The sequence below is a fragment of the Bubalus bubalis genome, chromosome X, assembly GCF_019923935.1.
Source record: "Bubalus bubalis isolate 160015118507 breed Murrah chromosome X, NDDB_SH_1, whole genome shotgun sequence".
NCBI lineage: Eukaryota > Metazoa > Chordata > Mammalia > Artiodactyla > Bovidae > Bubalus > Bubalus bubalis.
Genome location: NC_059181.1, coordinates 119,542,638 through 119,557,335, shown reverse-complemented (window position 1 = coordinate 119,557,335; position 14,698 = coordinate 119,542,638). Strand labels below are relative to the sequence as shown.

Genomic DNA, 14,698 nt, shown 5'->3' with positions numbered 1-14,698 from the left:
ATATGCAGCCAAATTTGAAACATGAAGGTAAAATGGAGACATTTTCAAATAAAGTTGAGAAAATTCATCATAAAATAGCCTATACTATCAAAATTATTAATGAAAATTTTTCATAATGATGAAAAATTGTAGCAGATTGAAATTTGGGTCTACCCAAAAAAATGAAGAATATCATAATGGTAAACATGTGACTAAATATATTTTTCCTCATTTTAAAATTTCTTTGAAAGACTGTTGACTGCTTAAAGTGGAATAATAAGATAATATAGGGTTTATAACATTTGGAAATAAAATGTATCACAACAGCAGCACAAAGAATGGCAGATAAATGTTGCCATACTATTATGAATTTTTTATATTACATGTGAAGTGGTATATAAATATGAACTATTATATAATAATATTTATACATTTATTTTCTATACATAAGTATACATGCATACATATATACACTCAAACATATATACATATGTTCTGAGACAGAGCCCATCTGCTTCACCATATGCGTACACAGCACAGTGAAGTTTATAAACTCGTCATTATGAGGAGGAAGATAAAAGACCCACCAGGTGACTCAACAGATATAAGCAGTGGAAACGTTTTAAGGTGGGTGACAAAATGACTTCATTCTTTCAATCTCTTTACCTTTCAACTATATGACATTAGTGTTCCCTGACAAGGACAAAATGGATCCTAAGATGAGTTCTGCTGCCACAGCAACAGCAGCCATTGTACCTTCCCCTATTCTAACAATGGGTCAGTTCAAGCTTCAGTCCCAGGTCAGCCACAGTGACAGAAGCCCATGGAATCAGAGGTGAAGTTTAACGATGGCCACTGCCTCCTCTTTTCATTTAATCCAAGAGGTCGTTGGAAACAGCCCACTGAGGGAGATAGACGCTGTTTCCCAGAAGTAAATACAGCTCAGCTTGTACTTTGGAACAATTGGTCAACCTTGCTACTTGCACAATCTACTAACAAAGGTTATATGGTGCCTGAACATGATCATGGCAGAATCACCGGGCCTCGTCACCATCTGCCTTTTAGGATATCTACTCAGTGCTGAATGTACAGGTTTGTTTCCTTTATAAAGTTACATTGAATGTGCTTGTATTTTAGATACAGAAACGTCTGGGGCTGTCTTCTTCATTAAATAATGATTACAGGATTTGACCACAATATTTATGATTCTAGTAGTTAGCTTATGGGTTAGTAAGTACTGGTTCTCTGGTAGCTATGTCTTCCTCATTTTAAAAATTAAATAGATTTACAATATTTATAGTATGTTTTTAAAATGGACACTGTTGGGCTTATGATTTGACAATGTAATTCCTTAGACAATAGTCGTCTTCTTGGTTTAAAAAAAAATTAAAAGGGGGAAAACGCTTTAACAAGGAAACAGCAGAATTTGGAGAAAAATTAATTGTCATTTTGTGGGTTCTTTACTCATTACTTTGAAAGCAAAATGGGAAACAGAGCAAAAACAATGGTTTTACTTACACAAAAAGTTTGATTTTAAGACATATAACATGGTTCAAAATTTTAGAACTGTTTAATGAGTCAGACCTCTAATTTTTAAAGTCTATAAAATCATACACCTTCAATTGATAATCTTAGAATACAAACAAACTTTCTAGTAGTAAGTTGTTATTTATCACTGAAGTTTTCCATGGGTTAGAAAGAAATCATTTTGTCTGATTCCAAACATCTCGGAGTTGACACAGGGGGAAATTCAATGCTCACTTGAGCTCTTAGGACATCAAAGCAAATCCAAGAATTGACATCAAGAGTACAAATTTAGTCAATGCAATTTACATCACTTGGTTTTTTCCCACAACTTCAGTGACTTTATGTATTCCCCAAAGGCAGGCACACAGAGAAGAAACTACCCCATTTAGACAAACAGCATGTTCTCACAGGAAGCATTTATCACACTTACTTGTCAACCTATTATACTCAAATCTACAGTGCCAAGATCAGGGGTGCCAACCCAAAGCATCCCCAGAAAGCAGACTGGCCCTGTGGTTCCCACTCCAGACATGATGTCACACTGAAATGCAGAAATAATGACACATGAATGCAGAGGTTAAATTAAACCAGCAAACTGGGCAGCGTCAAGCAATAAAGAAATTTAGCTGGAACATTCACAAAGGAGAACATAAAGCTAAGTCTTTATACACATCTCATCAGTGTGAGATCTAGGAGGACAAAGGATCCAAACTGCCTTCGACATAAGTAGTGAGGTGATGGAGGTTTTAAGAAGGCTGCTGCACACTTGAAGACCTCAGATGTAGGAAAAAAGGACAGATTCAGAGAAAAAAAAGGAGGACTAGGATTTCAGAAACTTGGTAAATAATGAAAAGAATAAATAAGCTTGAAGGGTTAAATATATGACCCTCTGACAATGGTAAGGAGAAAGGCAGTGGAGTCCTCATAGTCAGAGATATTAGGTCCCTGAGCAGAGCACCAGGGGGCTTTCCCTAAGGATGGACAGTGTCGGTGCAGTGCTCTCCTCTGCTGTTAAACTGTCACTGGCTTCTAAAAGCAGGTTCTATGAATGATTTTCACAGAGATGTTGCATTTTCATGGCTGCTGCCCTTAGGTATTACTGCATCAATTTAGAATTTTGCAATCAAAACTATTTCGTGCCACCAATTCAGTTTTGTAAAGTATATGGACCCAAGCTGCCTTTCATTCAGAATGAATGAATGAAATAAAATGAAAGACAGCTTCAGTCCATAACACAGTGGCTACTACGGTGCCAGGTACCATCACAAGGTACGAGGGGCTTGGAGATAAATCAGATTCCCTCTCTGATCTAAAGTACCCTGAGGCCAGGTGAGAGATTTCAATACGTGATAAGATGCATACCAGGCACTAAAGGGGCATAGAGAAAGGAACATATTAATGGTGGGACACTGACAGAGGGACAATATTTTGAGGCGGGTCTTAAAAAATGAGTAGGTTCATGGCAACCCACTCCAGTATTCTTGCCTGGAGAATCTCATGGACAGAGGAGTCTGACAGGCTACACAGTCCATAGGGTCACAAAGAGGCGGACACAACTGAGTGACTAACACTTTAGGGCTGGACTAGGGTGAGGCAAGAAGGGCACGAAGGGCATAAAAATACTTGCATACTCTGAGCAAGCATGCCTCCTTGAATTCTGTGTCCTAGGGGCCTTGTTCACCTCACCCAGTCCTGGCCCTGACAAAGATGTATGGATTGAAGAAGAACAAGGCTGAAACTGGTGGCTGGAGCCTGGGAGAACACTGAACCTCATGGGGCAGGCAGAAGAAGGGGAATGAATAGATTCAAGTGGTGGGTGAATAACAAGAGTCAGCGCACAATGAAAGAAACTATAAGCAAGGTGGAAGGACAGTCTTCAGAATGGGAGAAAATAATAGCAAATGAAACAACTGACAAAGAATTAATCTCCAAAATATACAAGCAGCTCATGCAGCTCAATACCAGAAAACCCAATCAAACTCAATACCAGAACAACCCAATCAAAAAGTGGGCAAAAGAACTAAACAGACATTTCTCCAAAAAAGATTTACAGATGGCTAATAAACATGAAAAGATGCTCAACATCATTCATTATTAGAGAAATGCAAATCAAAACCACAATGAGGTATCATCTCACACTGGTCATAATGACCACCGTCAAAAAGTCTACAAAGAATAAATGCTGGAAAGCATGTGGAGAAAAGGGAACCCTCTTACACTGTTGGTGGGAATGCAAACTGGTACAGCCATTATGGAGAACAGTGTAGAGATTCCATAAAAAACTGGGAATAGAACTGCTATCTGACCCAGCAGTCCTGCTGCTGGGCACATATCCCAAGGAAACCAGAATTGAAAGAGGCACATGTATCACAACATTCATTACAACACTATTTACAATAGTTAGAACATGGAACCAACCTAGATATCCATCAGCAGATGAATGGATTAGGAAGTTGTGGTTCATATCACAATGGTATATTACTCAGTTATAAAATGGAATGCATTTGAGTGAGTTCTAATGAGGTGAATGAACCTGTAGCCTATTATACAAAGTGAAGAAAGTCAGAAAGAGAAAGACAAATACTGTATATTAATGCATATATATGGGATTTAGAAAGACTGTAACGACGATCCTATATGCAGGGCAGCAAAGGAGACACAAACGTGAAGAACAGACTTTTGGATTATGTGGGAAAAGGCAAGGGTGGAACGATATGAGAGAATAGCATTGAAACATGTACATTGCCATATGTAAAATAGATGACCAGTGCAAGTTGGATGCATGAAGCAGGGCAGTCAAAGCTGGTGCTCTGGGACAACCCAGATTGATGGGGTGGGGAGGGAGGTGGGGGGGTGTTCGGGATGGGGGGACACATGTGCACCCGTGGCTGATTCATGTCAATGTATGGCAAAAACCACCACAGTATTGTAAAATAATTAGCCTCTCATTAAAATTAATTAAAAAAAGCAAGAGCCAGTGCAAAGAGGAGAACCAGGAGAGAGTGATTTCATGGAAAGAGCACCCTGAGAAGGGAGAGATCAACAATTAGGAGTGCTTCAGAGCAGGCAGCAAATAGAGAAGTTCAAAATTATCCTTTAGGAAGTCAGTGCTGATTCTGACAGGAGTCATTTAATTATACAGATGGGGTAAAGAAGAGAAAGAGCCACAGAAAAGTGCATTAAGTAAAAAGGAAATTGAGAAAAGGAAGAAGGCAGACCAGACACAGGAGTAGAAAGGAAAAGAGATAACCACCACACACCAGCCTGTACAGGATCTCACTGATCCTGTCAGCAATGCTGGGAGGCAGACAGTCTGATGATACTACTGTTTACACTTGACAAAGTTAAGCTGCAAAGATTATGTGACTTGCCTGAGGTTTCATAGCCAATAACTGGTAAGACATGTGATTCAAATCCAGGTGTCTCTGCTCTGCCTCCAAACCCCTATTTTTCCACTAGATCTCACTGTAAATGGATACAGACACAGATGCTACTGTAGGAGTGCCCAGGGCCAAGCACAGGAACCAGGGAGCAGAGAGGAGGGCATGGTGGAGGCTGGGAGGCATCAATATGCCATGGCACGCATTGGCAGCTTGTGGCTTTCTCCCAGGGCACCTGGCTGTCTGACGTAGCAGTAGGGACTGTGGGGCATTAAGTACTGAAGAAGGGGTGAAGGAAATAGAGAAAGTTGACAAAGGAAGAGTTGAAGAGAAAAAGTCTAAGCTAAATTCGGGGGGAAAATAAAGCCCAAGGGGACTTGAGGAGTGAGAGAAAAGGGAGAGACTGTCAAGGGATCAGCAGGCTCTATAAAGCAAACAGCTGCAATGGAATTAAAGGACTTTAGTTGTTTCTTCTCCTTTCTTTTTTTCCCTCTTTGGCACTAACAAGAAAACAGTCCCAAAATGCCCTGGAAAGTTCATGTTATAAACACCTTGTCCTGTTGAGATGCTATCAGATGTTCTCTTAAGGAAAGGAATAACTCTAGGCAGCTTCTTGAGTTCCTGTCATTAATTATAAATATAGATACTATATCTATATCTCTCTATCTAGAAAAAGACACATGCACAGAGACAGAGAGTGAAACAGAAAGAAGAGACTGAGATTGGAGAGGGGTGGTGGGGGAAGAGGGTGGAGAATTAGGTTAGAGACCTTAATCCTCCAGTGTTCAGGAGTGGTCCTACAGGCTAGGCAGTCAAAGCTAAAATAAATCACATCCTGAATCCCAGAGAATGACATATGTCACTGGAAATCCTAGAACACATGCCAATTTAAGGGGTTGTGAGTCTGAAGTTTGAAAGAATAAAAAACATGAATGCAGGGGTTTCTCTTTAATATCTAGTGAGACACCGGGGTTGTCTTTAGGCCTCTGCTCCTCCAAAAGAAACGTGCTGCCGAGTCATCTGGGCAACTGCGTCCTGTAAACACAGCCTGGCCAGGGTGATGGATCACCTTGCAAGGATCTGCAATTAGCTATTTTCAAATGATGACGAAGTGTGAAGTTAACTGCTTACTTGAGAACTTTCTTTTTCATCCAGAGTAAATTCAAATACGATTGAAAATCTGACCTTTTATTACTGGAGCTCTCTTGACTAAAAGTAAAACTGAATTTTAATTCCTAAATCTCCATATGTATACAGTATCATGAGAACTTCATAGATTTTGGCTCCATGCCCCAAAGATAAACTGGTTTGGGGATTACTTGGATTAAAAAACAAAGCCTTTCTTAAGAGATGTATTTAATTTTCATGATATTTTCTTTTCTCTAAAGCTAAAGAGTTCTTTTAAATTTCAGTTTTTCTTGACCGTGAAAATGCCACCAAAATTCTCCATCGGCCAAAGAGGTACAATTCAGGTAAATTGGAAGAGTTTGTTCAAGGGAACCTTGAGAGAGAATGTAAAGAAGAAAAATGTAGTTTTGAAGAAGCACGAGAAGTTTTTGAAAACACTGAGAAAACTGTGAGTATTTCCACATAATACCCTTCAGATGCAGAACAAAGAATAGAAAAACCTTTTTGAAAAATAGGGAAAAAAAACCATATTTCCCTTTAGAATTTTAAAAATCTATACATGTATATATATTATAAATACTATAATAGAGAAAGAATCAAAAACACTGTAACTAGTACCATTAACTTGTCCTCTTTTTCTTTATAGACTGAATTTTGGAAGCAATATGTTGGTAAGCAATTCATTTTATCCTCTCCTGGGTATATGAAACATTCAAGATTTACGTATTGCTTTCCTCTGTGTCAAAAGGGCTCAGAAAAATAAATTAAATTGTTTTTACCCAACATTGAATGGTAACTATCCGAGATAATGGAGATATCTGCTGGCAGAAAACCTTACTCCTCCCTAGGGCTTCAAAAGGAACGTGGTTCCACCTCAGGAATCCAGAAGGAAGAAACCAAAGAGAATTGTATCTGGGACTGAATGAGAGTTTACAATCCTCAGTAGAGAATCAGAAAATGCTGATTGACTTAAATGTTTACTGCTTAAAAGCCTTCCTCCTTCTGGTGGCCTACAAGGCCCTCCCGATTGCCCCACCCTGTGACCTCCACTCCTCCTGCTCTCCCCTCACACTCAGGTCACCAGCCATCCTGGCCCTGCAGCTATTCCTTGCACGTGCTACAACTGCTTCTAGAGTCTTAGACTGACTGTTCCTTGCATGTTGAAGATTCTTCTACCAGGTTCCTGTAGGCTCACTCCCTCACCTCCTCTCAGGTCTTTACACCTCCTCTCAGGTCTTTACCCAAATATCACTCTCTCAATGACGCCTGCCTTGATCGTCTATTAATATGTCAACCTGCCTCCCCCCACAACCCCATCACTTAGACACTGTATCCTGTTCTATTATTTTTCATAGCACTTTTCACCATCTGAGGTATCATATAATAGTCTTACTTATACTATTAATTTTTCCCACCTTGCTAGAATGAAAGCTTCATGTTGGCAGGTGTATTCAACTGTTTTGTTTATTGATACAGTCCTAGTATCTCAAACAGTATCTGGTACAGAAGCACTGAGAAAATACTTGCTGAATGAATTGAAAAAGGAGTAAATGTCACAACTTTAATGACAACTAAGTTTTAACACTAATTTAAAATCTAGCAGCAGGATTTTGAGACAGTGTTAAGTTTCCCAGCTTGACTTACCTAAGACCATGTGCATGAACAGAAACTACCCTGGACAGCCAATTCATTGAATTCCATCAGTTCTATTTTCCCAGATTCCATTCTGTGCACACTAATGGACTTATTCATATTCTTGTGACTAATTATCTCTCCACTTTGTTTTTTTTTTTTTTTTCCACTTTGTTTTTAAATCATGAGGGAAGAAGAGGTCCACTCTGTTACATTTGCTTTCTCTGCCTTTGTCCTTAATAATGAATGCTACCGTGCCAACTTTCTACTGAGGTATTCCACTACAGTTAGTCCAAACAAGTCTTTTCATTCTCTATTTCTATTTAAAACTCTGAATCTTGTCTTTTTTAAAAGCAAATCAATTTCTACTTTTCCTCCCCATATATTCCTGGCTGCATTTAAAAAACTCTCTTGTCCCCTTTATTGCCCATACCCTCCTCAGGTGGCCTCTCATCAGTACCTCTTTAACACCATATTTTGAAGCTGGGCCCCTGCCTTCTAGGCCACAGGCTGTGTTGTTTACTGTAACTCGGGTAAAGAAACCTGAAAGGGCATGATGCCTGGAAGGGCATCAAGGGCGTGATTTTGCTGTTGACCTGAAAGAAAAAGACTACAGCAAAGATGGGTTTATTCAGGATCAGTGGAGAATCATAATTCAGGGTCTTCAACCACTGGGAGCCATGTGCAAGTTCCTGGAGGACAGAGGGCAGAGAACTCTTTTGAAGAGGGGAAAAGGAAGTGGGGAGGAAGTGCGTGTTAAGTCACTTTAGTCGTGTCCTACTCTTTGTGATTCCATGGACTGTAGCCCGCAGGCTCCTCTGTCCGTGGGATTCTTCAGGCAAGAATACTAGAGTGGGTTGCCATGCCCTCCTCCAGAGGATCTTCCTAACCCAGGGATTGAACCCACGTCTCCTGCATGTCCTGCATTGGCAAACGCGTTCTTTACCACTAGTGCCACCTGGTACAGTAAACAAAGAGTCCCTGGCTTGTCATTGGCTGACTCCTTGCCAAGAAAGAGGTGGAGTCGGTCTTCTTCCTGTTGGGCTCTGCTATCATTGGGCGTGAGAGCTCTCCCTTCTGGTCTCTCAATTCTATTTAACTGAGGTTTCTGTTTATTAATTTTTTTACACTGTCAGTACTGCTTTGTCTACTAAAAACAAGACAAAAACAAGAAGAAAGAAAAAGAAAACCCAATTCCATGCTTCTTTTCACTTTGCAGTTGAGATTCCCAAGCACCCCAAATAGCCTCTGCTGTTTTCTCCTGTGTGGGCCTTCTCACACAATGGGGATGCAGGTCCCTCATTCCTGCCCTACCCTCTGCCATCATTTCACCATGGGAAGAATTTGGCTGAAGGAGAAAAACTGCCCAACCGCATTAGCCAGAGTCTGCCCAGCAGACTGGCTATCACTTTTAATCCTCACACCATACCCCTGTGAGCAAAGCATTATGAACTTCATTTTACAGAAGAAACAGGTTTAGAGAAGTTAAACGACTTACCAAAGGTCACGCAGCTGGGGAGTCATGGAGCCCAGAAGAGCAGCCAAATTCTTTACTGCCCAACCCCCACTTTCTCTATGACCCCTCCCGGCCTTCAGATCACAACATGGTTATTCATTAAACCACGACTCAGTAGCCTTAAACAGGAAGCTCTCACTTGGCAAGGTCTTCTCCCTTGCTGTCTTTGACCCCTATTGTCTGTGGCTTTGCCTCAGCCCAAAGTATACACAGACAAGCACCCAAAGGAGGACTAAATGCAGGATAAAATGACACTCATTTTAAAGTATGTCTCAGCAAATGAGTTGCTGTGTAGCTGGCTGCAAGCCCAGAGCTTTTCAGTGAAACATCCTAAATAATTCAGCTCTGTTCATCTGCAATATAAAGTGCAAATGTGGCTCGTTTTTTTAGACCAGTCCTGAACATCAATAATAATAAACCAGAGATAACGTATTTTGTTTTCACAGAATTGGAACAAATTGAAGTATCTGTGCAAAAGCACATTGGATCAAGGGGCAGAGGGGACAAGGTCTAATTTTTACAACAAGCAGATTTTCCAGAGAGGGACTCTTCCTGAGAAAAGGTTATTAGCTCTCAGCCAGTGGGACCTGGATACACGCTCCTGACAGTGAGCATGATAGACACACTACTGCTGTCCTACAGCAGGCAGGGCTCCAGTCAGGAATCTTGGCTCTAAAATATGACTGACCATTAGAAATTCCTCTTGAATTGCCCCCTTTCACTCACTGTTTTATTCTTGTGTCATCTTTACCGCTTACTCTTTGGTTACTCACACATCAAGCCTTGCTGATCTCGCTCCTGGCTTTCTTCAGGGCTCTTCCTCTGCTCAGAGGACGCACCAGCTTCCCTCCTGGTTCTCTTCACCCCTTTCCCCTGAAGCTGCCTTAGAGTTACGAGTTGAGGCAGAGCTCTGAGAAATCCGACTGAAGGGTTCCCTTCTCATCCTGACCCTTCCCCTCTTACCTATTCCTTGCTCCTGTTTTATGATGACCAGTGTCTTCAAAGGCTCTCCAGAATGCTGTGAATGTAGAAACTTCAGGAAAGATAGGAAGGAAACATAGCCAATCTATATAAAAACATAGCACATTTTCAGAAGCTTTTCTTTCTTAATTCTTTGTATTGAAAGCTGTTTGTCTCTTTACCAAACCATTTGGGACCTAATCATAGACAGTAGAATATCCTTCAGGAGTTGAGCACCTTTTGGGCTGTTTGGAACCATCACTGGCTACTTAACAGTGAAATGATGAGATGAGGAAGTAGATGCATGTGTGCCATGCCAAGGCTGTCAGTTCCCTGAGTGGAGTTGCTGTTACCTAGCTCAATTTGCTCTACAAGACATGCAATAGAACAAGCTGGGTACGACATGTAGATGATTGCTGAAGCAACATGGTTCGATTTAGAATTAACTCCATCATCATTCTATAAAGAAGGACTGAAAATTCCTCTTACCTTCTGCTGAGTATATCTCTACACTCAGACTTTCTTCTCCCTCATTTTCCTCCCTTCAGTTGCATAAACAATCCACATGCCTTCCTTAGGGCCATTTCCTAGAACAATGTTAGCCTAAAAACCTTTATTAGAATTTTTAGAAACTTAGGAAAACAGGAGCATCCCATAAGCAACTGATCTCCAGGTCAGAAGTCCTGCTCTGACCCTAAAATTAGGCTCCCCTCTCCATGAGTCTGTGCAGGAAGGATTGGGCATTCTAACCAATGCATCTGCTAATTCATCTTCTTAATCTACCTCGAAGATGGAGATCAGTGTGAGTCCAATCCATGTTTAAATGGTGGCATGTGCAAGGATGACATTAATTCCTATGAATGTTGGTGTCAAGCTGGATTTGAAGGAACGAACTGTGAATTAGGTAAGTAACTATCTTTGGATTACTGGTGGTTCCAAATTTCCCTTTGAAACCAGATGCAACTGGAAAATGCAATATGTATGTACCATAATCTTCTCTTAAATTATGGTAAAGAACCCTTTACACGAGATCTACACTCAACAAATTTTGAAGTATATGATACTGTATTGCTAACTCTGTATAGCAGATGTCTAGACTTAATTCCTCTTGCATAACTGAAACCTGGAGAACAGCAACTCCTCACTTGCTCCACCCCCGCCCCCAGCTCCTGGCAAGCACCATTGTATTCTCTGCTTCTATGTGTTGGACTATTTTTAGATACATCATATAAGTGGAATCATGTGGTATTTGTCCTTCTGTGACTGCCTTGTTTCATTTACCATAATGTCCTCCAGGCTCATCCACATTGTTGCATATGACAGAATTTCCTTATTTTTGAAGGTTGAATAATATTCCATTGTATAAAACATACTTCTAAAGCTTATAACGATGATCAATTCATTTTATCTGTGGTCATAGTTTCCAGGATGAGTTCAAGAAGCCATATGAAGAGCAACAGTAATATTTGGTAACTAGTAGGAAGTGGTAGGTTCCCAGGTGGCACTAGTGGTAAACAACATGCCTGCCAATGTAGGAGACATAAGAAACCCAGGTTTAGTCCTGTGGTTGGGAAGATCCCCTAGAGAAGGAAATAGCAATTCACTCCAGTATTCTTACCTGGAGAATCCCATGGGCAGAGGAGCCTGGTGGGCCACAGTCCATAGGGTCGCAAAAAGTTGGTCACAACTGAAGTGACTTAGCACACATGCATGCACAGAACTGGTAATGGTGTTCCACTATCTTATTCATCCTCAATACAACCATTATTCTCCCCATTCTACACAGATGAGGAAAGTACAGCTCAAACATTTCAAAATCACAGAAGCAGTAAACGGTTCAGCCAGGACCTGAACTCCAATTTATCTGACCAAAACCCATGCTTCTAACTGCAATCCACAAAATGCAAAGAAAACTGACCAATAAAATCATTTGAACTCATAACTAAAATATCAACAAAGAAGTGGAAGTCAACTAAGTATAGAATTGGGGTAGGGAAGGCCAAGTCTCCCTTATAATAGGTTCTTCTCCACCCATAAGAACCACTTCACATGTGAAATTTATTGACAAAATTCAGAACTCATTCCTGAGTTTGACTAAATTGATATACTGGAGTTATATAGAAAATCTAGGGTCATTGTGCATCTTTTCTTTGCATAGCCTAGGCTTCCTTTTTTCTGAGATTTTGGCAGTTGGAACAGTAAACCCCAAAGTCCTTTACCTATTTGTTTATTACCTCTGGATGCAGGATTACTGGTACTGTGATTGTGAAAAGCATACAGTGCTAATGACAGATTCTCTTTCTACTCTGAAACTCCAGAAGAATACAGGTGCAGTCCTAGGGAAAGAATTCAACACTACAGACTACACGACTAAGGGAAAAGAGTAGAAAATTAGCAGGACTCTATTTAGGCGTTATGGCAATCCACCTGACACAGATGAAAAGGGCATTAAAACAAAATGAAATGCAGCAGCTGCACTTGTCCTATAGAGAAGGGGGAAAGTTGTCTCTAATACTGTGCAGAAATCCTTTCAGTGCTAAAGAGAAATCCATTGATCATCTTCCTTTGAGATCCAAAAGATTAAAAGGAATAGAAGACAGGGAAAAGAAAAGGCAGCAGGGCAAAAACATTTAAAAAGAAAGAAAAAAAGGAGATGCAGGTGGTGAACTGGTACCCTGAGCTTGGACTCCCACTCCCTCAGACTTTACAGTGTGGGGACACTCCGATGCCTGGGTTCCCTTTCCTATGGGCATGTTCATTGGTTCAACATCTCCGAAGTGCTACTAGCATCTGAAAGGTTACAATTTCAAATTCAGATGGACCTAGATAAATCTGATCCTGCTGCTTGGAAGCTTATGGAAACTGATTGAATATCACCTTAAATAATATAATTATTAGAGCTGATGGAATGAAAGACTCAATTGGGTTCCATTAAGAATGAAGGGCATGTCGTGGCAAAGTAAAATTGAAAATAATGTTTATGTCAGAGAATGTTTTGCCTATGTTCTCCTCTAGGAGTTTTATAGTTTCTGGTCTTATGTTTAGATAGTTAATCCATTTTGAGTTTATTTTTGCATGTGGTGTTAGAAAGTGTTCTAGTTTCATTCTTTTACAAGTGGTTGACCAGATTTCCCAGCACCACTTGTTAAAGAGATTGTCTTAAATCCATTGTATATTCTTGCCTCCTTTTTCAAAGATAAGGTGTCCATATGTGCATGGATTTATCTCTGGGCTTTCTATTTTGTTCCATTAATCTATATTTCTGTCTTTGTGCCAGTACCATACTGTCTTGATGACTGTGGCTTTGTAGTAGAGCCTGAAGTCAGGTAGGTTGATTCCTCCAGTTCCATTCTTCTTTCTCAAGATCGCTTTGGCTATTCGAGGTTTTTTGTATTTCCATACAAATTGTGAAATTATTTGTTCTAGCTCTGTGAAGAATACTGTTGGTAGCTTGATAGGGATTGCATTGAATCTATAAATTGCTTTGGGTAGTATACTCATTTTCACTATATTGATTCTTCCAATCCATGAACATGGTATATTTCTCCATCTGTTAGTGTCCTCTTTGATTTCTTTCACCAGTGTTTTATAGTTTTCTATATATAGGTCTTTAGTTTCTTTAGGTAGATATATTCCTAAGTATTTTATTCTTTCCATCCTCTATGACCCACCTCCCAGAATATTGGAAATAAAAGCAAAAATAAACAAATGGGACCTAATTAACCTTAAAAGCTTCTGCACATCAAAGGAAACTATTAGCAAGGTGAAAAGACAGCCTTCAGAATGGGAGAAGATAATAGCAAATGAAGCAACTGACAAACAACTAATCTCAAGACTATACAAGCAACTCCTACAGCTCAACTCCAGAAAAATAAATGACCCAATCAAAAATGGGCCAAAGAACTAAATAGACATTTCTCCAAAGAAGACATACAGATGGCTAACAAACACATGAAAAGATGCTCAACATCACTCATTATCAGAGAAATGCAAATCAAAACCACTATGAGGTACCATTTCACACCAGTCAGAATGGCTGCGATCCAAAAGTCTACAAGTAATAAATGCTGGAGAGGGTGTGGAGAAAAGGGAACCCTCTTACACTGTTGGTGGGAATGCAAAGTAGTACAGCCACTATGGAGAACAGTGTGGAGATTCCTTAAAAAACTGGAAATAGAACTGCCTTATGATCCAGCAATCCCACTGCTGGGCATACACACTGAGGAAACCAGAAGGGAAAGAGACACATGTACCCCAATGTTCATCGCAGCACTGTTTATAATAGCCAGGACATGGAAGCAACCTAGATGTCCATCAGCAGATGAATGGATAAGAAAGCAGTGGTACATATACACAATGGAGTATTACTCAGCCATTAAAAAGAATACATTTGAATCAGTTCTAATGAGGTGGATGAAACTGGAACCTATTATACAGAGTGAAGTAAGCCAGAAAGAAAAACACCAATACAGTATACTAACGCATATATATGGAATTTAGAAAGATGGTAACAATAACCCTGTGTACGAGACAGCAAAAGAGACACTGATGTATAGAACAGTCTTATGGACTCTGT

General features: G+C 40.1%; 1 protein-coding gene across 1 annotated transcript in view; it reads left to right on the top strand.

Moving 5' to 3' along the window:
• The first annotated feature begins 917 nt into the window (after positions 1–917).
• F9 (coagulation factor IX) overlaps positions 918–14,698 on the top strand; it is a 34,951-nt gene continuing 21,170 nt past the window's right edge. Inside the window, exons 1-4 of the mRNA XM_025275921.3 lie at positions 918–1,071; positions 6,299–6,462; positions 6,661–6,685; positions 10,913–11,026. Of these exons, the coding sequence (XP_025131706.2) occupies positions 999–1,071; positions 6,299–6,462; positions 6,661–6,685; positions 10,913–11,026 (376 nt within the window). The 5' untranslated portion in view covers positions 918–998. The remainder of the gene's footprint in view (positions 1,072–6,298; positions 6,463–6,660; positions 6,686–10,912; positions 11,027–14,698) is intronic.